The sequence below is a fragment of the Podarcis melisellensis genome, assembly GCF_964234715.1.
Source record: "Podarcis melisellensis genome assembly, chromosome: 3".
In the NCBI taxonomy this organism is placed as follows: domain Eukaryota; kingdom Metazoa; phylum Chordata; class Lepidosauria; order Squamata; family Lacertidae; genus Podarcis; species Podarcis melisellensis.
Genome location: NC_138530.1, coordinates 32,452,915 through 32,475,038, shown reverse-complemented (window position 1 = coordinate 32,475,038; position 22,124 = coordinate 32,452,915). Strand labels below are relative to the sequence as shown.

The window sequence follows — 22,124 nt, the reverse complement described above, 5'->3', positions numbered from 1 at the left end:
AGTCAATAGATTAATTAAGCAACCTGGGTAATACAGGCTGTACATGATTTGTCTTGAGTGTTGCATGATCCCAGCAGACTGAGAATTGCTTGACCAAGCTGGATAGCTAAATACTGATGGAATTTTGTATTACACAGAAGCAACATCATTTGGCAACGGGAAGGGGGTGGACACCAGACTCTGGCATGGAAGGCTATTCCTGCCGTTCAGTTATGTTCATGGACACAGCCTGAAAACAGAGCTTTGTACTCAACATATCTGCTCCTGAAATGTGCACGAGTTACAATTTTTGTAGTTTACACCAACTTAAAAAAAAAACCAACTGATCAGCTTCACATATACAGTGCTAACCATGGTTTAGCCTTACAAGGATGAGCTGCAGCAAGCCTTAGGCTTGTGCAATCCCCACACCCACTTCCTTCACTGGCATGGCTATGAGGAGATTGGAAGTTTCAGACCCTTTTTAGATTACATCCAAACCCCTAAACCATGGTTTGCCGGAACTATTGTTAAGTGAAAACAAGCCGTCTTTGCAATCTATTATTTGAAGTCAGCTTATTCCCACTAACCGCTGTTTATAACAACGTAATAACAGAGCCTGTTGGATCAGGCCAATGGTCCATCTAGTCCAACCCAAAAAGACATGAGGGCAACAGCACTCTCTTCACGTGTGAGTCCCGGCAACTGGCCTCCAGATGCATATTGCCTCCAACTGTGGAAGTAGAATGTAGCCATCATGTAGCCCTATTCTCCTTATCTTGGACTTGTCTGCACATCATTACTTTGTTCTAGGTACGCAGTAGAGCCAGTATTGAGTTCACACATTCTGAAACTATGCAGGAACTGAAGCACAGCTTTCACCCCTCAGTTTGTGATTCTGTGAATTTTGAGATGCCTCTCTCCAGCCAAATAAGTACAAAAATGCACATGCTGGGGTAAAGTGTGCATAAAAATGCATGTAACAGTGAAAACAGCATTACGGCCTAGGACCCCCGTACCTACGGGACCGCCTCTCCTGGTATGCCCCACGGAGGACCTTAAGGTCCACAAGTGACAACACCTTGGAGGTCCCAAGGTGGTTAGATTGGTCTCAACTAGGGCCAGGGCCTTTTCAGTTCTGGCCCCGACTTGGTGGAACGCTCTGTCACAAGAGACTAGGGCCCTGTGGGACTTGATAACTTTCCGCAGGGCCTGCAAGACAGAGCTGTTTCCACCTGGCCTTTGGTTTGGACTCAGTCTGACCCTTATGTTTCCCTCCCCTTATGGTTTTGATCTATGGACTATTAAAATGAGGCTGCATTTTAAATTATATTTTAACCTGTATTTTAAATTGGTTGGGGGTTTTTAATTGTAATTTTACTGGTGTTAGCCGCCCTGAGCCCGGCTCTGTCCTGGGAGGGCAGGGTATAAATAAAAATTTATTATTTTATTATTATTCATTACATAAGGGAAGATGATCTGCAACAACAAAAAATGAGTATTAGGCAAGTGTGTACAAGCATGTGTATATTAGGAAATTTCACACTAAAATGCTGGTGAATTTCATGAGGACTTTTAAAAAAGTGAACTGATGTGGAAATAGTGGAGAAATGAATTTAAGATTGGAAATATGAAAAACAGAAATTGACAGATTCTGTAATGTATTACCCACCCTTCACCTTAAGGTCCCAGGTGACTCAATAAGGTAAACAACTCAACAACTTTTATGTCCAAATTTTTACTTCTTGAAATATGGCAACCCTATCAGTGAGAAAAGAAAGAGAAGTATGTTCATGTGTTGGATCATTAAAAACAATAATACTTCCACTGACTTGAAAACACACAGGATCAGGTCTCATATTAACCAGCAAAGCCATGTTGATATTGGGTAGGCAGCTCAATTAATTAATGTGCTAAGAAATTAATTTTCACAGCCCGTGCCGTTGGCTTAATGTGTGTTAAATGTCTATGAGAAAGATTGGTTGCTATGAAAACTACCAGAATGGAAATAAGTAAAAGATTATCAGCCAAGTTCTGCTTTTATTACTGAAACCTTTGTGCTGCAAATAGTATCTGCTCAGGGGCAGAAGCTGTGCTTTTCGTGCAAAAGGTCCCGGGTTCAACCCCTGACATCTCCAGGTAGGGATGAGGAACCTCCCTGTCCAGAGCCACTGCTGATCAGTGTAGATGTGGACTCCCCAACGTCACTGCAGTTCATTGTCCCTCCCCGTGACCACCAGAAACACAATGAAACTGAGATCCCGTACGTGATGACTTGTGTTGAAGCTCAAAGGGGATGACTTTTGAGTATTTGTTTATGAAATCGAAACATTTCTAGCCTATCCTTCATCAGCAAATATTCTAGGACAGAGCAGGCCCATAGCCAGGGAGGGCTGGGGGGGGGGCTATCCCACACACATTCTCTGCCCCTTAAGAGACATAATTCAATAATCAGGAAAGCCTTGGTTTAAAGATCCTAGTGTCATGGTAATTTTTCCTTCAGAGGCCAAGGAAGCCTCCAAGCAACCTACTTAAGCCCATCAGCACCATGCATTCTTAATATGGCTGTTTGCAGGTAACCATGAGGTCTGCAGACATGAAAAAGCAATCAGGGAGAGATGGAGATGGAGATGGAGGTGGAGGTGGAGATGGAAATGGAGAGAGAGAGAGAGAGAGAGAGAGAGAGAGAGAGAGAGAGAGAGAGAGATGCTTTTTATTTCATTTTTTTGTTCACAGGCCAGAGGACAAGAGCCACAGGTTTCTTTTGAGGAGATCCAATTTCTCCCAATTTGGGGTGGGGGACAGACTTGCAGGAGAAAGGAGCATCCTGGAGGCATCTGATAAAATGCATCAGAAATCCTGTTAGGGCTAGGGTGGCTAATGCTAAAAACTATGAATTTTTATTGATGGGAATTTAGATTAGTTTCACAATTAGAGGGAGGGAGGGAGTTAGGACTTATGTTAATTACTTTGATTGATTGCTTTGCCAATGCTACTTTTTAGTTTATATGCAAATTATATCCAATTGCTTTAAGTCTAATCATATGTGTAAGTTGCTTCATTTTCAAATATTTTATCCTATGTCGTATTATAAATTCAATTTTCTATATATGTTCTATTACATTTATAAGGCCATTTAACAATACTATTACGCTTTGTACATTAATAAACTGAGTGATTCATTTCAATTACAATCAGGAATCTGTGGTTTTTATTGTGTAAGCTTTACTCCCTATTCCACTGAGCTACTACTGAGCAAAATCAAATCTTGACTGGAATCCAATAGATGCTGGTGCATTGCCCAGTTTTGGGTATTGTATGCACTAATATTGATTGGCTATCCAAACTAACACCAATTAGCTACCAGGTGGAGTTTGAGATATTGGTACTTAAAAAAAAAAAAGGGTTTAGGACTCCTGGATGGTTAAGCCCAGTCAAAAGCGACTATGGCGTTGCAGCACTCATCTCACTTTAGGCCGAGGGAGCCAGCGTTTGTCTACAGACAGCTTTCTGGGTCATGTGGCCAGCATGACTAAACAGCTTCAGGCGCAACAGAACACTGTGACAGAAACCAGAGCACACAGAAACGCCGTTTACCTTCCTATCACAGCAATACCTATTTATCTACTTGCACTGGTGTTCTTTTGAACTGCTAGGTTGACAGGAGCTGCAACAGAGGCACGGGAGCTCATCTCTTCATAAGGATTCAAACCGCTCACCTTCCAATCAGCAAGCCCAAGAGGCTCAGTGGTTTAGACCACAGCGCCACCTGCTCCCAGATATTGGTTCTAGTGTACACAGAACAGCCCTATCCAGCTTGGGACCAAGATACAGTTCTTAAAAGATTGCTTCATCTCTTAAGTACCCAACTGATCACTGTGCTCTGCAGGAGATGACATCCTGCAGATAACATCGTACAGTATTAGAAGGACCATTCTTCACAATGTCATCTTTGCACCTTTCCTGGGGAAACACTCACCCTTTGGAACACCTTCCCATTATATATCAGGCAGGTACTGCCTCTAGGGTCCTTCTAGGGTCTTTTGAAGGCTTTCCTCTTTCAACAAATCATCTAAGAGGAGATTGTTTTATTCCAGTCAGTATCTGCATTGGTGAAACCTGGTCTCCTTTCTTTTCACATGTACGGGAAGAAGATAACAATTCTTACCACCAACCATGGGCGTAGCCAAGGGGTCGGGGAGCAGCTGCCTCCCTAGATCAAGTAAAACAACAGAAATACTTACCTCACTGACCAATCACATCGGTTCTGCCCCCCCTAACAAAAGTCCTGCCCCCCCCAGCAAAAATCCTGGCTATGCCCATGCCACCAACTACTCAAATTTGTCTGTGGAGAGACTATATTAACCAGTAATGTCTTAAGAAAATGCTTGAAATGACACTACATAATGTATTTCCTTGACTGGTCTCTCTGTGTAGCTCCATTTTCTCACCACCCGGCTCTCTCATAGTACTGGAGGTGGGCTTAGGAAATACTATGTAAAAGAAGTGGAGAGTATTGAAGTAAATCAGCAGAGACCCCCTTTGGGCGCCTTTTAATGGAAGGAGAAGATCACAACCCTTCCATCAATATAAATGCAGTTGCCCCACACATCTGGTTTGATCCTTCGCTGCTACATTAAACATCTCCAAAATATTCATCAGTGAATCTAAAAGACCATACTGGAGCCTTGGTCAGGACAGAGGCATTCAAAAATGGGATGAGAACCTTTCCTCATAATCAGCACAGCATGCATTAAATTCCACACACAATCTGACCTGTCCCCATTTTGTTGTAGCCTCTGTTGGGCTGCTGGCCAATCCCGGTTGCTCGTAAAATCTGTGCCAGGTCATGCCAGCCCAACTTGGGCCAGGCTCTGCCTTGGCACTGCTAACTTTCCAGTTGGCCAAAGAACAGGCTTAGAACAGCTGTCTTTTCAAAAGAACTGTGGGAAATCTCCTCTGCAGAAAGTCCATCACGCTCTTTTATATTCCACCATCAATGCTCAGTGTTCTTTTGAAATGGTAGAAGACTGCTCCCCCTCAATGCAGCCAGAACACTCATCAGTTAAGGCAGTGGGATAGGGAACGTGTGGCCATCCAGAGTTGGACTTCAGCTGCCATCATGGAATTATAGATTTGTAGAATTGTAAGGGAACCTGAGGATCAAATAATCCAACCCCTGAAATGCTGGAATCACAGCTGAAGACAGACAGACCTCCAATGAAGGAGAGTCCACCATCTTCCAGTGAAGAAGTGTTCACCCAGGCAGCTTGGCCCATGACCAGGGATGATGGGAAAGACCACAGCTCCTTGAATTAAGTCCTCCTGCTACAGAATGGTTGTTGTACAGTCAAGCCATGCCCCTATTCAAAGGCATCATGCAATGAGTTTGGGGTGTCTGCTAATCCTGCCTCCTGTCTCTTGGCACCTCCACCCTTCATGCTCTAGAGAACAAAAGTCCTCTACTGGGAGCTTGCTGTACTTGTCTAGCTTCCCTGCCCCATTTGGAACCCTAGTTGTGAAAGGTTTGAAATTGCCCAAGACATGAGTCTCACAGGCTTCCTGTTGGCAGACTTTCTCTTCCAATCGAGGAGAAGGACGTGGCCAGGCATTTAGGATTATTATTATGTCAGGGCTTTGATGCATGAACAGGGCTCATGGAAACTCGTTGTGCCAACCACTGGCTTTCTGATCAGGACGATGGGGCATGGTCGCCTTGTTCCATAGGGCAGGGCCTCATGAACTTGGCTGGCTTTTATGTACCTGGAATTGTCTTCCTCCCCAGCTTGCCAAGACAATAGGAGCTGACACTGGTATTTTATGAGATGATAGTCACTACACTGGCCTAAGGCAGCACTGAGCAACAAAGCTTTGGAACGTTAAGGGAGCAGGAGATGTTTCTCTTCCTGCCTGAGGCCATCTGCAGCAACTTCAAGCTTCTATCCCTACTGGAAGTGAAGGTGGAAAGGCTGGAGGCATCCTATGCTCCAGCTTATCAGGGTAGGGATGAGCGGTCTATAGAACAAGGCTAGAAGCAGTCCTGGAAGGGCTGTGGCTCAGTGAGAGAACATGAGTTTTACACGTAAAAGATCTGAGGTCCAATCCCTGGCATGAGAGCCAATGTAGTGGGCTTAGAGTGTCAAACTAGGACATGGGAGACCAGAGTTCAAATTCCCCCTTGTCCATGAAGCTCAGTGGGTGACCTTGGGCCAGTCACTGGCTTGCAGAGTAGTTGTAAGGATTAATTGAGGAATAGGGAGAACCATGCAGTCCACCTTGAGCTCCATGGAGAAAAAAAGGTAGAATCAGTCAGTCAGTCAGTCTCTCAGAAGGGGTGGGAGAGATCCCTGTCTGAAACTTGGAAAGCTAAGTACTGGTCAGTTTTAGACAATACTGAGCTAGATGGAACAATGGCTTGACCTGATATATAAGGTAGCTTCCTAGGTGGTTTCTAAAGTCATCAAACTCAAGTTCCATATGGGATCCAGTGATGCAGCCGAAAGAGACCCTCCAGACTACAAGACTCTGGATTGGAAAGTGAAGCACAAGTCATGCTTCCCTTGCTCTTTCATCAAAAGCCAGGAGGATGTTAGTAGTGAACAGCTGGCGACTCAGATGCTGTTGTGGAAAAGGGTTTGGTTTACTGGATCATGGCCCACACTGCTTAAATAAAGGACCCCCTAGCAGAAAATGGTCTGCACCACACAAATTCTGGGAAGGACTGCTAGGAATTATCAAAGATTGCAGCCAACAGTTCAGAAACAACACTCCTTTAAGACCCTTTAAGATGCATCCTTAAAAACAACTAAATAATTGGGGGGGGGGGTTAAGAGACAGTACGAAGAGAAGACTCCCTGGAAAAGACCCTGATGTTGGGAAATATTGAGGGCATAAGGAGAAGGGGATGACAAAGCACAAGATGGTTGGACAGTGTTCTCGAAGCTACCAGCAACCAAACTGCGGGAGGCAGTGGAAGACAGGAGTGCCTGGCATGCTCTGATCCATGGGGTCACGAAGAGTCGGACACGATTAAACGACTCAACAACAACAAGAGACAGTACAAAAACAAAGTATAGGTTAAAACACAAACAAACAGGCAGATACGTTTTCATCTAGCTGGAAAAGCTGATCAGCCTATAGCAAGTCATGATACATGACCTGGTGGTTGACAAATTGTAGAGTGGGAGGGGGCAATGTTAAGAAAATGAGCCAGGAGATTCAGCGGAACCTCCTCCTTGCTGGTGAAATTTCAGGTGCCCTTAGGCAAGCATCCTTCCAGCTTCCTCCTGCTTTTGGGGTCACAGGCAGCAATCAGTTTCCGGTAGTGAGCACCAAAGGCCCTTTTCAGCTTTCAAAGAGCTCTATGAACATTTATCTGCCAGGCACTCTTTAACATTGACAATTCCTCTTTTATCTTAAGTAGAGCTAACACAATAACTACAGGACATGGCAAGCACATTTCTTCCTTTAGATTCACTTTTTAAAAATTACACAGCAAAGCAATTCTCCCTTAGCAAATATTTGCAAAATTAAAAGGGTCCTTATTTTGTTCTGTTTTGCCTCAGTCTCTGCACCTTCAGCTTAGGAACCCAGAAAGGTGTCTTACACTGAACCACACAACTGAGTCCACCTGGTTCAGTATTATCTACAGTCGTACCTTGGATCCTGAACGCCTTGGTACTCAGACATTTTGGCTCCCGAAAGCCGCAAACCCGGAAGTGAGTGTTCCGGTTTGCAAACATTATTTGGAACCCGAGCGCCCAATGCAGCTTACACAGCTTCCAATTGGCGGCAGGAGCTTCCTGCAGCCAATCAGAAGCCACCCTTTGGTTTCTGAACATTTTGGAAGTTGAACCAACTTCCGAACAAATTCCGTTCAACTTCTGAGGTACAACTGTACAATGATGGGCAGCAGCTCTCAAGGGTTTCAAATGTGGGTTCTTTCCTGGACCTACATGGAAATCCCAGGGACTGAACCGGAGAGCTTCTGCAGGCAGAACAGGTGTTCTGCACAGAACTACAGCCATTCTGACACCAACCAAACACAGGATCCAACCCTACCTCTTGAGATATGGTCTATTGCTTTGGGGCCCTTTGGGCCAAAAAAGCAGCATAGAATCAAAATTTTCTATTGTCATTGACCACTATTATTATCATCATCATCATCATCATCATCATCATCATCATTATCATCATCATCACCACCACCACCCTCAAGAGCCTCTGCACCTCATCCACAGAATGAAAGAAGGACAACTTGCTGGTTTTTAAATAAGGGTTTCATAACACTAACAAAACACAGCTCCCAGAATTCTTTGGGGGAAGCCATGACTGTTTGGAGTATCATAGTTTTACATACATTTACAGTGTGAATGTGGCCCAGGACTGAAGGAGACATCTGGTCTGGACCGCAGCTTGCAGATCTCTAAAAACCAACTAACAAGCCCGTCCAGATATCAGTCATGTGTATTACCCATTCACATCGGTCCACAGAACGTGCATGCAGATGCCTGTCCACTAATGTCCACCAAGCTGTGGTTCATCAAGGGATCGGTGGGCTATTTTAATTTTTTTCCCTCCCTGCCTGTTGACCAACCACCTCACTCCGAAAGCAAGAGACCTGCGTGGGAGGTGGTCTGGCCAAACAGCTATAAATATGACCTCATTGCCTATGAACCTGAGGTCAGAGACATGGTCTAAATCCACAGGCATCAGAAGTGCTGCCGCCCACGAGGGCAAGCTCAGTTTGTGGCCTCTGCCCCATTTCTCTTTTTTTCTTTTCCGCTAACGCACACCCACCAGTGACAACCACAGCCTAGGCTCAAGGAATTGGATTTGTCAGCTCAACGCTGCCTGCAGAGCCAACTGCGTGCATTCCTAACAAATTAATCTGGGAATTTACTTGTAATTAATCCGGCATATCATTATTTCCTCCATGTAATTAAGTTGCTAATTTTGCTGTGTTTTGTTTTCCCCCGCAACTGAGAAGGAAGCAAAACTCCCCTTGAATATACAGAATACACTGTCTTTCGGTCCTTCGGGCAGTCAGAGCAGCAGTCAGGATTTCTGGATTCCATTGCAGCATTGCAGGAGCCAGGGTGGCAGAGTGGTTAGTGTGTCAGACTACAACCTGGGAGAGCGGGGTTCGAATCCCCAAGCAGCCATGAAGCTCATTGGGTGACCTTGGGCCAGTCACGGTCTCTCAGCCCAACCTACCTCCAACAGGACGAGGAGAACCATGCAATAAATGTAAATGTAATAAACGGCGGGGATGGGGGTGGAAAAAGGGGGAAATAGGTACATGATTTTATGCTCCTAATGAGATTCCAGAACACATCCCCACGTCCTAGTGCTGAGTGACATTATCTGTAATGTGTGAACTTTGACGTGCCATCCTTATAGGCACATTTATTTTCAAGGTTTCTGCAAACACTTCTCTGCATGCTCACTACTTAGGCAGATAAATGCTGAGCACGGTGTTGACACGAATGACCTAAATATGATGCTGGGGGAGGGGTAATTTCCCCAGCACAGAGCGTGTAATGTGTGAACAAGGCCTTAGGCCAGCAAGCCATTGCTTGCTTTTCAGAGGTGCAGAGAAAATCCCCGCTCTCTGTGTCAACGATAGCTGCAGACACTTTGAGAAACGCTAATCTTCCTTAGCCCTGGTGAACCTCCAGCTCCTTCCAGCTCCTAAAATAGTGAGTGTTTCCGAAGGGGAGGGGGGAGTGTTTCAAAGTATGTAATGCTCACAAAGTGCTTTGAAATCAGCAGATGAAAGCTAAAGCAGAACATTACGGGGGAGCCCAGTTGATCTGGCTCACCCAAAAAAAGAGAGAGAGACTTGTTATATGGTTGCAGTCCCTCATAAGCTATCCAGCAGACAGGATTAATTTGACTTCATGCTAATCCCTTGAAGGCTAACGGGCTCACCTGATTACGTGCAGGCGCCACACGAGGAGACGGCCACGCTGTTCCAGTAGGCTCATTTCGTGACAGGTCTCAAAGGCTTCATTCCCTCAACCCACCCTCCCAAAATACGCCAACACTGGACCACATGCCCCATATGTACAATTAGGATTCGATCTGTTGTGGCTGCAGCAATAACGGTCTGGACAACAGCACTGGACAAGCTAGGGAATTTATTCTGTAAACAACTGGCCTAAGCAAATCTTAGAACGCTGAGTGGAGAGGGAGGCAGAGCAGATTTTATGGTGCAGCCATATTAAGCTAAACACTACAAGACATTTCAAGCAACTGCCTCCTAAGTTTTCCTTCCTCTTGTACATAAAACGTTCTCCTGTTAGCAAACAGGTCCCAATAGTGCCCCAAAAGAAAGGGCATTGGTCAAACATTCTTTTTTAGAAAAATAAAATAACGTAACATGTGTAAATCCACATCTGCATCCAGGAATTAAGCGAGGTCCACATCAGGTGGCTGGGAGTGCAGAAGAGTTCTGTGAGCCATTGAAGGATATGGGCATTCATAGAATTGTTGAGATGGAAGAGTCGCCTAGTCCAACCCCCTGCAATGCGTAACTCTTAGGGGAACAGAGGAAACTGACTTATACCAAGTCAGATCCTTGGTTTATCCAGCTCAATATTGTTTAAACTGACTGATTACAGTGGCTTCCCAGGATTTCAGACAAACTTCTCCATCCTACCTGGAGAGGCCAGGAACTGAACCTGAGACCTTCTTCATGCAAAGCACTGAGCTACTGCCTTTCCCCCTGGCAAGGCTCACACACAGAAAGAAATTCCTCCTGCAATCAGCATCTGAAACTAGGTAGTCCTCTTGCTTGACAATTTCATATCTGCATGCAATTGACTGGGATCCCTAAGTGGAAAGGTCTCATCCATACACACAGCAGCCACCCAAGACCTGCTGCCCCCTAGAAGCAGCTCTTGACATTACACAGCAGCACCCGGCAAGGGTAATGGAAACCTCCTGAGCGGAAGGCAAGATCTGGAAGGAAAGAGGTCATGTGGGTGGAGGCGGGGAAGAGAAAACAGGTGAGTGAAACCGAAAAGAGCACAGCAGCGAAGATGGCGGATTAGGTAATTGGAAGAGAGACAGAAGGAGAGATTAAAGGAAGGCCTGGAGATTAGATTAAGAGGAGGGAAGAGGTGAGCCTGGGATAAAAACCAAGCACGCAACCTTTGCTAACCTTGCTCTCCAGAAAGGCAAAGCAGAATTCATAAAGACCACAATCCTGTTCAACTACACAGCCTCTCCTGCAGCTCAGGAACGGTGAAGAGCAGGCATGAGGCCATTGGCCTTGCCTTTCCCTCAGGTTCCTCATCTCTAATTCCACTGCCTTCCACCTGTTGTGCTGTGGTTTAAACCACTGAGCCTCTTGGGCTTGCAGATCAGAAGGTCGGCGGTTCGAATCCCCGCAAGGGGGTAAGCTCTCATTGCTCGGTCCCAGCTCCTGCCAACCTAGCAGTTCGAAAGCATGCCAAAAAATGCAAGTAGATAAATAGGCACCACTCTGGCAGGAAGGTAAATGCCGTTTCTGTGCGCTGCTCTGGTTTCGGTGTTCCGTTGCGCCAGAAGCGGCTTAGTCATGCTGGCCACATGACCCAGAAAGCCTAGGGATTGCCAGACGGAAGGTCGGTGGTTTGAATCCCTGTGACAGGGTGAGCTCGGTCCTAGCTCCTGCCAACCTAGCAACTCGAAAGCACATCAAAGTGCAAGTAGATAAATAGGTACTGCTTCAGCAGGAAGGTAAATGGCGTTTCCATGTACTGCTCTGGTTCACCAGAAGCGGCTTAGTCATGTTGGCCACATGACCCGGAAGCTGTCTGCGGACAAACGCCAGCTTCCTCGGCCTGTAAAGCGAGATGACCACCGCAACCCCAGAGTCATCCACGACTGGACTTAAATGTCAGGGGTCCTTTACCTTTACCCTTTTTCCACCTGTTGGGAGCTGAACTTGTGAGGCAGGGTGGATTTCTTTATTCAGGTAGGCCTCCCTTCTGCCTATCAGCCCAGGCAAACCTGCCCAGAGGTCAAAGATAATGGAAGTTGCAGTCCAAAATATCTTGAGGGCACCAGGTCGGGGAAGGCTGGTGTATGTTCTCCGCACAATGTTGAAGCCTGACATTCCAGGCTTCTGAAATGCACATGGAGCCCAACCAAGCAGGAAATATACAGAGAAGGAGCTGTTTTGCAGCGAAAACAAAGAGCTTTGGGGCTCCTTAAAAGAGTAAGAAATTTATTATGGCATATTTTTCAGCATTCAACAATTCCTCCTACTCTTCTCCCTCTGACCTCTGACCTCTCCTTGGTGCCCCAACACCAATCCCTGGGCTCTAAGCCTTCCTCATCTGGGGGTTCCCTTGGGGGTTCCCCGCCTGGTGCCGCCCACCGCTCTTCTTCATCCAGCCAGCCCCTGACTGCAAGGGCCAGTGGGCCCTGCTTAGCTAAGCTCTGGATGATGTTTTTCTCAGCAAATGCCTAGAGCCATTGAAAGCCCTGCCCTGCCATTGACTCCACCTGCTTGCAACATTGAAAGGCCTCGCCACCTTTTCTGCAGTCACATGCTCCTGCATGGCAATGGAGGAGAAGAGGCTGCAGGGGAATCATCCACAAACTCAATGGCTGGTGGCAGAGTCACATTCTCGGGCTGGGACAGCGTGGAAGGAGGTGCTGAGAACTCTCCCTTGAGTGGGATGACTGGGAGTGGTGCATTCTCTGAATCAAAAGTCCTCCTGTGGGTCAACACTGGGAAGCAGAGGACACGGCATGCAGATCCCCACTCTCGCTCTCATCTCATGGGACTTGAGATGGAAGAGGATTCATGTAAGAACCAATTGCAGTAGAAATACTTGCTCTCCATTTCTAGGAGTTGAGGCCCGGTGGAACAACATTGGTTGTGCTTTGGCTTGTGTGAAGACTTACTCAAACTGAATTGATTCCTGGATAATACCAAAATATGTTTTGGATAAGTAAATAATAATAATAATAATAATAATAAAATGGGGGGGGGTATTCTTGTTTTTATTATGTATTTTGTCTTCTTTAACTTGTATTTTTATGTTGTGAACCGCTCTGAGATCTACAGGTAAAGGGCAGTATACAAATTTAATAAGTAATAAGATTTATCATTGATGTTACAACCTTTTCCCAGATTATTATAATTTAGCCTTTTCCCAGATTATTATTATAATTATTATTCTCTGCATTGTGTCTACCAGCCTAAATAAAGGCCAGAAAAACCATGCTAGCCAGTTACCTTTTGAATGGCCAACCTGTCTGACCAATACTTCAAAAGCCTATTGCCAAACTGTGTCTTAAGCCAAACCTAATTTCTTGCAGCTTTAAGAATCATAATATACCAATAAAAATCTGACTGGGATCCTCCAACAAGAATTCACTGGAATGAAATCATTGTTTTGTTGAGGCATGATGCTCACCCATGATTCGGCATACTGAACTATGGTGCAAGAAGCCTTGGGCTCAGGCACTCTCCCCATCCCCTCCTTAGCATGATGAGGAGATCACATGCTTTTGTTTCTGTTTTCAATTAACCACAACATTTGAACCCTACACTGGTCAACTCTGGTTTATTGAAACAAGCTGGTTATAGAAACCACAGCAAATCATAGTGACGACTTAACTACAGTTCATCATGGCATGGCATAATGCTAGACTGTAGTTACCCTGAAAAGGGAAACTCCCTCCAAACTCCTTCTTGTGGACCCAGGGGAGGAAGAGAGGGATGAGGTGAGCCTCATTCACAAAACACAGGGTGAGGGAGCCTGGTGCCATCCGATTGCTGCTATACTCCAGCTCCCATCAGCCCCAGCCAACATAGCCAATGGTAAGGGAGGAGGGGAGCTGTGGTTTCAGCAGCTTCTGGAAGATCACAGGTTCCCCACCCCTGCACCAGACCATAGTTTAGTGTTACATCCAAACAAGGCCAGATTCTCTATTGTCAAAAGGAGCACATAATTCAAATTGATTGCTGGAAGTTTCCAAAGCCAAGGATCAAACACGTTTTCAAAAAAACAAAACAAGGCTAGGAATACAGATTCTATTGATCTCAGGGGGGATGAAACTGTTTTGATGGAAAATTCTGGACAAACGAAAGAGAAGCTATTTTCAGGATGCTGATTGACGGAGTTGACAGCAACATGGCCTATGTATCTTAGACGACTAAGGCTTGATCTCCCATCTCTTGGAGAAAGAGCTCGTTGATTTGACGGACTGCTGAACCAGGCCTGTAATGAGTTCGGCAGGAAGAAGAAGATCAGGGGGAAGCTAAATCTCTAACTGTTCGGTGGATGTTCTAAAGGACTGTAAAATGAAGAATCAATTCTACAGCAAGTGCTAAAGGGGAAAGGTTCATCTGAAGGAGAATTCAGTATAGCATGCTCCCCCCCCCCCCCGCCGCCCATGAGTTTTATTTTGTAATTTCGAAGAGTGCATATCCCTATTTACACAGAGGGATTGTTATGGTGCTAAAGGCAATTTCATCTAATGCCTTCTTTGCTTCTATTTTCTTTAAGGGCATTAAATTCCGCACATTTATCGAGAAATGCACGGTTTTTCAAAGCCTTAAAAATAGCCATGTTTGCATTAGCTGACCAATTAGAACAACACAGTTTTGCACCCTATGGAATTCCTGGGATTATTCATAAAACAAGTAACCTGTATATCTCATATCACTCCTTCATGTGATAGGGGAAAGATTTTCACATAAAGCAAAATCATGAGCCATAGTTAAAATTCTGAAGTCCGATGTACTGAATGGAGTGGGTAGGCTATTGCAATTAGACTGGAGATTGAAACAGGAAGGGGGGAAAACCTGAAAACTATTCAAGATCTTATTCTTCTCCAAAGCAAGAAAATAACCAAGAAGAATCTTTGTGGTGACTTAGTGCTCTGGTGTGCACTAAGTATGCCTTTCCTTGACTCAACTCACACCCACTTTGTCAGAAGAATAAAGAAAATATAAGTGAGGAGAACTAGGTCAGGTAAAAAGTGAGCCAAGGAACTGATTCAATCTACTTGTTCATGTGTGTTCCTCATTCCTGAGGCTAAAACCATAAATTATGTTAACTGCACATAAGCAGTTAAGTTAAATAGCCACTGATTCACTGAGCAGAATCAGTATCACAACAAACAGGACTAGGAGATTAACTCTTCCCTCCACTACTGGCTTTACAGAACTTTATTTTAACTACCCATGGGATGTACCTGTTAAGGAGATACTTTTCTGTGGCTTCATCCCACAAGATTCCTGTTTTTTTTAAAAAAAACCTACCACCTCAGGAGGAGGGGAGGTCTGGCAGATGGCTGTTTCCCAAAGAGGTGGGGCAGTTCTTTAAACTCACCTCATAATCCAGGACTGGGCAGGACACACCCGGATCACAGGCCAGTTTCCCAGACTGTTCTTTCCCTCAGGACCTGCCAAACTCATGATCTCAAGCAGTAATAATTAGGGCAGTGCAAGCAATGTCCCAATACGGGGTACAAGATCATGACAGGGCCGGGGGAAGAGACACTGACTGCTGCTGTTAAACAAAAATTGCATTTTTCATTGTGTAATATATGTATTTTCAGAGTTTATGTATATTATGATGATAATAATAATAATAATATTTATACCACGCCCATCTAGCTGGGTTTCCCCAGCCACTCTGGGCGGCTTCCAACAGAATATTAAAATACAATAGTCTATTAAACATTTATTAAAAACAGCCTATAAAAAGAAGAAAAACTGCCCTAGAACCATAATAACTACACCTTATCCCCAATGACTCTGGCCATTGAGAATTTACACCTGATGCTATCTGCACGAACTTTTCTGGCATTCTGTCCCTTCCGTCACATCGAAGTGTGACCAGATGCTGAAACCACCTTGTATAGCTTGGGGTATTTCCCCTCTCTCCCCAGAGACAAGGCAGACTCCTGAGAGAAACCTTGCTTCTTTAAATAGTAACATGAAAGAATCCCTGAGTGTGTCTGCCTAACTGGAAGAAAGGTGGGAAGGAGGTGCAGGTAAGTTGGCCGCAGCTCAAATTAGCGTAAAGGCGGGACCGACCGCTCTGACTCATTCAAAAGCCCAACCTTATTCCCCCCTTAAGCACAAAAAAACCCCATGAGTGGCATTAAGCATGTTCATTCATGGGTTTGGCACAAATGCAAAGCAGCACAAAACTTCCAAGCTTCAGGGATGAAAACGCTTTGAAGTCTTGTCAGCAAACCCTCTCCCACACCAGGCATGTCCTTCTTTGACCACAGACGGGCTGTCAATTAACTGGCTCTAGCCAGAACGGAGAGGGCTGCATCCCTCACAACGTCTAAGTGCTTCTCTCCAAACTGAAAAGCTGAATTTTGCTCCGGAGAAGGGGAGAGAGGTTTGTCAGAAGCGCTGAGGCAATTTGAGAGTCATTTGCTTACTTGAGCGTTTTTCCATGTTTTCCAATCAGCTGGATCCAAATATTTCTGTACCTAAGCAATACACTTCAGCTTTAACCCTCAAGCCTACTGTGACAGCCAAGACAGCCAGTTATCAACTTGACAGACACATCATCAACTTGCCCTCGCACTCCCCCTGTTTAATCAATTTGGCGGAAATTTTAAGGGCAACATAATATTAGACCTTAAACTTGTCCCTAATGTGTTTTAGCAGCAGAAGTTGGAAAATTACAGAATCGCAGCCAACTGAAATTCATTTGGGGGCATAACATAAAATATGGCACAAACTATGTTAGTTATAGAGCATGACAAGCCAGTCTTCTGTGTGACGCCAAAAAAATGCAAATGTGAAAATGCAAGACGGCTGCCAAAATCACTACATCTCACTCTGAAACTGAAAAATATTTATAATTTTGTTGTTGTGAGGAGCTTCCTTGCACACCATACCTGAGCTATACATGGTGCTTTGAAATCCCAACTTTGAGACTTCAAAGCACATTTTGACATCAGGCAATTAACAGCCTAGATCTGATAAGGATCAAAAAGGTTCCCCACCCCTGGTATAGAGGATTAAAGCGTAAGTTACTTGAATAAACACATTCTGATACTTATGCATCATTTTAAAATGGATTACATGTCATGTGCCAATCAGATAAAGGTATGGTTGTAATGTTAAACCACTGCTGAACACCCTGTATGAGCTTAACCTCCCCCACCCCCAACATATACCCCTCCTCCGCTGCATGGTCAGGAGATATTTATAAATTTTTGCTTTTCATTAACCATATCTTCCTTTGTCATCCACGCCATGAACCATAATTTAACATGAATAACCGTTGATCTCAAAGCAAGCCTAGTTCAAACCATGCATTGCTGGAATCAACCAACGTTAGGGTTAAACCAATTTTACTGACCCAGACAGCACAGGAAACTATGGTTAACTAAAATGCAAAGCTTCTGAACGTCTCCTCTTAACCATGGAGGGAAAGAGAGGGGAACTGGAACACAAGTTCCCAGGAAGGGGCTGGACTCATTCACAAGTGCTAAAGTTTAAATCACGGATCGGTTGTTGAAATCCAACTTGCATCAACCACTGTTTCAGTGTTACATCCAAACGTGGCCACTGTTTCATCCAATCACGCTAAAAGATAAAAAGCAATGTAAAGTGTGAAAACATTTCTTTTTAAATACATAGGTGTGTGGGTGTATTATTTCCAATACCAAACTGTAACAATTAAAAAAAAACAATTAGAGGAAATTGGCAAGAAGTAGTGAGTGATCTAAGAGAAATGTGGCATTCATTATGGTGATGTCACCTCCAGCTTGTTCTGAAATTAACAGTTCTATGGCAAAGTTTACGCCAGGAAAGAGTTGGTATGAGCTGTCTTGTTTACCACCCTTGACTTTAGGGTCGAAGCCGAAAGCGTATCTTTTAGGTGCAGATTCAGATTTGGATTCAGCAGGGCTCCAAATTTGGGAAATCTCCCTCCATTGCATGCTCTGCTGGTTCATTGCAAAACAGGAAGGCATTATCATGAAAAGACAGGTCTTATATGCATTGTTGTGATTTAAAGGCAGCCTTGAGATTTAAGTGCCCATGTGGTTGATTTTTCCGTGAAGACAGACAGAATTCAAGCCGTCTGACATTTGCTCAAGGAAAGGGGAAGAGCGAAGGAAAAGGAACTGTGATGCCTCCTGCAGGGGACAAGGAGGAAAGATTTTGCAGTGCTCTGCTGCTTCCTCCCCAGGACATTCCCAGACGTTGACATTAGTGGAAATCCTGATTAAGACACTGCCCATCAATATTATTATTACTCATTTAGACTGCACCAAAGGCACAGAAATTCAGAGCTTTCCATTCACTAACTGATTTTTTTTCTTTTTAAATCAAGCTGTAAGATGATGTAAGAATACAGCACACAAAAAATTGTCCACTGCTGTGAATCCACACAGGGCAATCATTAACCTTAGAACTGAACAAATGGGGTAACCTTTGGCAGAAAGCACAAAAAAAAAGCCATTTGTGCGCTGTGAAAAGTTATTAGAACAAGTCCAATTTGCAGACTTTTTCATTTTAAAAAGGATGGGGAAATGACAAACAAAGATGATATAAACTATGTACACAAGGAAATTTCTCCCCGTCTCAGGGCTGTTCGGGCAGATACACTCATCATTTGATGGCTGCCAACATCCATTGATGGCTTCCATGTACAAATGTGCCAACACAGACACTGCAGATAAAACTTCTAAATCATCCTATGCCACCACAATGCTATTCAACAAATTCTGTTCACGCATTCTGTTAACCCTTATCAACCATGCGACAATCAAACAAAGAGAAATGAAGTGCTGTACACACATGTATGAGCCCATCTTCAGAATAGTGCTTTATTTGTCATCTGCAAATGTAGGTCTGATGAAGGATGGGAAAACCTTGCACCATCACACCTTGGATCGTGCAGCCACAGGCTGCCTGCATTTTGCTTGGTATAAAGGTAGCTTAACTGTACAGCAGGTGTCGACAACCTGCAACCATCCAGATAGAGCTGGACTACATGCTGGCTGGGGCTGATAGGAACTGGAGTCCGGCAGTATCTCTGGGCCACAAGTTCTCCATCTGTACTGGGCCAACTCTGCACATGCAGCTTATGAGTTGAAACTGCACTCCACATGCGTGATCAATAAAATCACGATCAATAAATACGCCACAGATCTGAACACAACAGCCAGAAGAATCTTAGTGAGTTCTAGCCATCACAGAAACAGAGAAAAGTTTGCCTAAGTTCCACATGCTAGTAAGAATACTTTACATCTGAGAAGTGCTTCAAATTATGCGAACGACACAGAAAGAATGCAGAAATGTCTTCAGTGCAGACTGTCTAGCCCCATCTAGGCTGACATCGATCAGGAGTAACTTAATTAAATGGGTTTGCACTACAGAGTAAAAGTCCCAGAAGAGATACATTAAAGATAAGCACCCATGAGAGTGTGCATAGGATTCAAACACTTAGCAGTAAACATGCACATGACCAAGCTGTGAAGCATTTTTTAAGGTAACAGTGTTACCTTAAAAAAAAGTATTTGTAATTGTATCTCATGTTATGCGAATGCTGTCAATGTGGAACTGAAAATGGAAGTGAAACACTTTTATATTGAACATACTACAGTTTGGAATGCATCCCTTGTAAACATTTTTGCTGCAGGAAAGAAAATGGTAGAGCGATGATTTTAATATCAAACGCACACTCTTCCAGTCTGAGTTTTAAATTCAAATTACAGATCTGGGAAATTGTGGGGGGGGGGGGCACAATTTAAACATCATTCATTTAACCATCCAAGACAGCAATAGGTGCTATTAAACTGGAACGTTTTCAGAAATGGCACTAACAATCGTGTTCCCACTGTTCCCACTTATGCAAATTTGAATGTAAAATCCACATTGCTTAAACGTTCATTTGGTTTAAAAACTGGCTCTCCGCCTTTCTCCTGTCCCAAAGCATCAGAGTTTACAAGTGACTCCATTCCACACTCAAAAGGCTTTAGCATCATTTGCTGGGGGGGGGGGGTCCTGAGAGGAAGGGGAGAGTACAACCCCCCTGCATATACACTCCAGACAAGTGCTGCACTTCAAGGGGCAGGACGCATCATTCTTGGATGAGGTTTCTGGCTCCCACCCAACCTAAACGCTCCTTATCTCCTCCTTCCCTGATGCCAGATGCATAACTGGAGGTCCAATTTGGAACGGAGTGCCTGCCTTGGGTTGCTGGCTTCAATCTTTGCTCAGCCCAAGCGAGCCAAGAAACCAAACCGGATGGTCTTTATGCATAAGAAAACAGGTGGAATTCATGTTCCACTTTCCATGTCCTTGAACCTAAACATTAAAAAAAAAAAAATCGCCACCGTTTCTAGAGGTGATGGAGAGGATGGCAGTAACAGTCGCCTAGAGTAAGTCATCAGCGGCCGCTTTCTGAAGAACTGCCTCGCCTCCCTCCCTCCGTTCAGTCTTTTTACACTGGGCTTAGAGAGCCCTCTTCCTCTTTCATTGGGAAGCCGAGAAAGGAGGCGCGCTTCGCCCGTGGAAACTGTTGCAAAGAAGTTGGAAGCCAAGCTCGACTCGAGCAAGACGCTGGCCGGCAAGCAGGTGTCTGTCACCACGTGGACTTTGCAAGGCTGAGGCGCTCAGCCGATGCTTGGCCGCTTTCCAATGCATATGGAGAGTGTGTGTGTGTGAGAGAGAGAGAGAGAGAGAGAGAGCGTGAGAATGCACGCCCGTGTGTGTGTGTGTGTGTGTGTGTGTGTGTGTAGGCGCGTGTACATGCATGTTTCATTCGCTCCCGGCCAGCTTCGAAGCCACCTCTCCAAAAAGCCTGGCTCTGCACACACACACCTACATAAAGACACTTCAAACCTAGCCAGGTCTCTCTTTCCCACTCCGTCCAATAACAGACTCGCGCGCACCCTCCGCCGCTTCCCCTCGAAGAAGTCACAGAGAGAAAAGCGCCAACTTACCTTCGGCGTCTGCCCTTCGGCTCCCACCACTTCCAACTTCTTCCTGGTCCCGAAGAAGAGCAGCAGAGCCGCGATCCACAAGATCCCCAAGACAGACAGAGTCAGCCTCCGGCTCAGCCGTCGCATGGTTAGCAGAAGGAAGAAGAAGAGGAGGAGGAGGAGGAGACGCCGCGTGGGGAAAGTCCTCTCCGTCTTTTCCGCGAGGCAGCCAGGCGGCGGGGAGAGGGTGGAGCCGGCCGGCACCCTGCCTCCCACTACGGGCGGGATGAGTCCCCGCGAACCCTCGCTAGGAGCATGGCGAACGAGCCCGCCTCCAGCAGGAGGAGGCGAAGGGAGTCCCGGGCCGTCTTCCCTGCATGGGGCGAGGAGGAGGAGGAGGAGGAAGCCGGCGTGGGAGGGGCCGGGGGTGGAGAAACAGGCAGCGGGGGGTCCTCCTCCTCCTGATCGCGACGCGCCGGGAAGCGGCAGCGGGCACTCCTGGGTGCCCCTGCGTCGTGGCTCTCCAAGGCAGGGCGTCCTTCCCCGCCTGGATCCGCCGGAGACGAGCGGGGACGAGGAGGCGCCCGCTTGACGCCGACTCCTAAGCCGATCCAGCGCTTCGCCTTCCCGCTGCCTCCCGATCGGCTCCCACCCTGGGGAGTAGGAGGGGCGCCCCCCGAAAAAGCAACCTCCCGCCGAGACGCCCCTGCGGACGCGCAGGCAGCGCGCTCGGCGCCCTCCTGGGTCAAGTCTGCCGCTTTGGAGACGTCGCCGCCGCCGCTCGCTCTGCTCGGCAGCTCCCTGCGAGGCCGAGATCGCCGCGGCTCCGCGAAGGCTCCGGCGGGGATCGGAGGCAAGCGAGGGGCGGGAGCGCGGCGGCGGCGGCGCCCCGGAGTGCCGGGCGCCCAGCTGGCTCCGGGCCGCGGGCGGAGTTGGCGGCTGGCGGAGCCGAAGGCGAGCGCGGCCCGACGGCGCGGGGAGGGAGGCGCCGCACGCAGCAACTTTGGAGCGTTTCGGAGTTGGTTGGGCGAGGAATGGCCGGGCTCTCCGCCTGTGCCTTGGCGGCATGGGGCGGCAAGTCCTGAGGCCGCAGCGGCCCCTACACAACCCTTAGTCCCATAGCACTTCTTTTTAAAACGCAATGCCAATTTGCATTAATTTTGTAAAAGGCAAAGCTGCAAAGCGTAAATTTCAAACGCTCGAGAGAGAGCCCTGGAATCGCTGCAAAG

At 46.0% G+C, this 22,124-nt stretch overlaps 1 protein-coding gene across 1 annotated transcript in view; it reads right to left on the bottom strand.

Moving 5' to 3' along the window:
* The window catches only part of GALNT14 (polypeptide N-acetylgalactosaminyltransferase 14), a 205,675-nt gene extending 184,054 nt beyond the window's left edge, over positions 1 to 21,621 (bottom strand). The window contains exon 1 of the mRNA XM_081904102.1: positions 20,917 to 21,621. Coding sequence (XP_081760228.1) covers positions 20,917 to 21,042 — 126 coding nt within the window. The 5' untranslated portion in view covers positions 21,043 to 21,621. The remainder of the gene's footprint in view (positions 1 to 20,916) is intronic.
* Between the last annotated feature and the right edge of the window lie 503 nt (positions 21,622 to 22,124).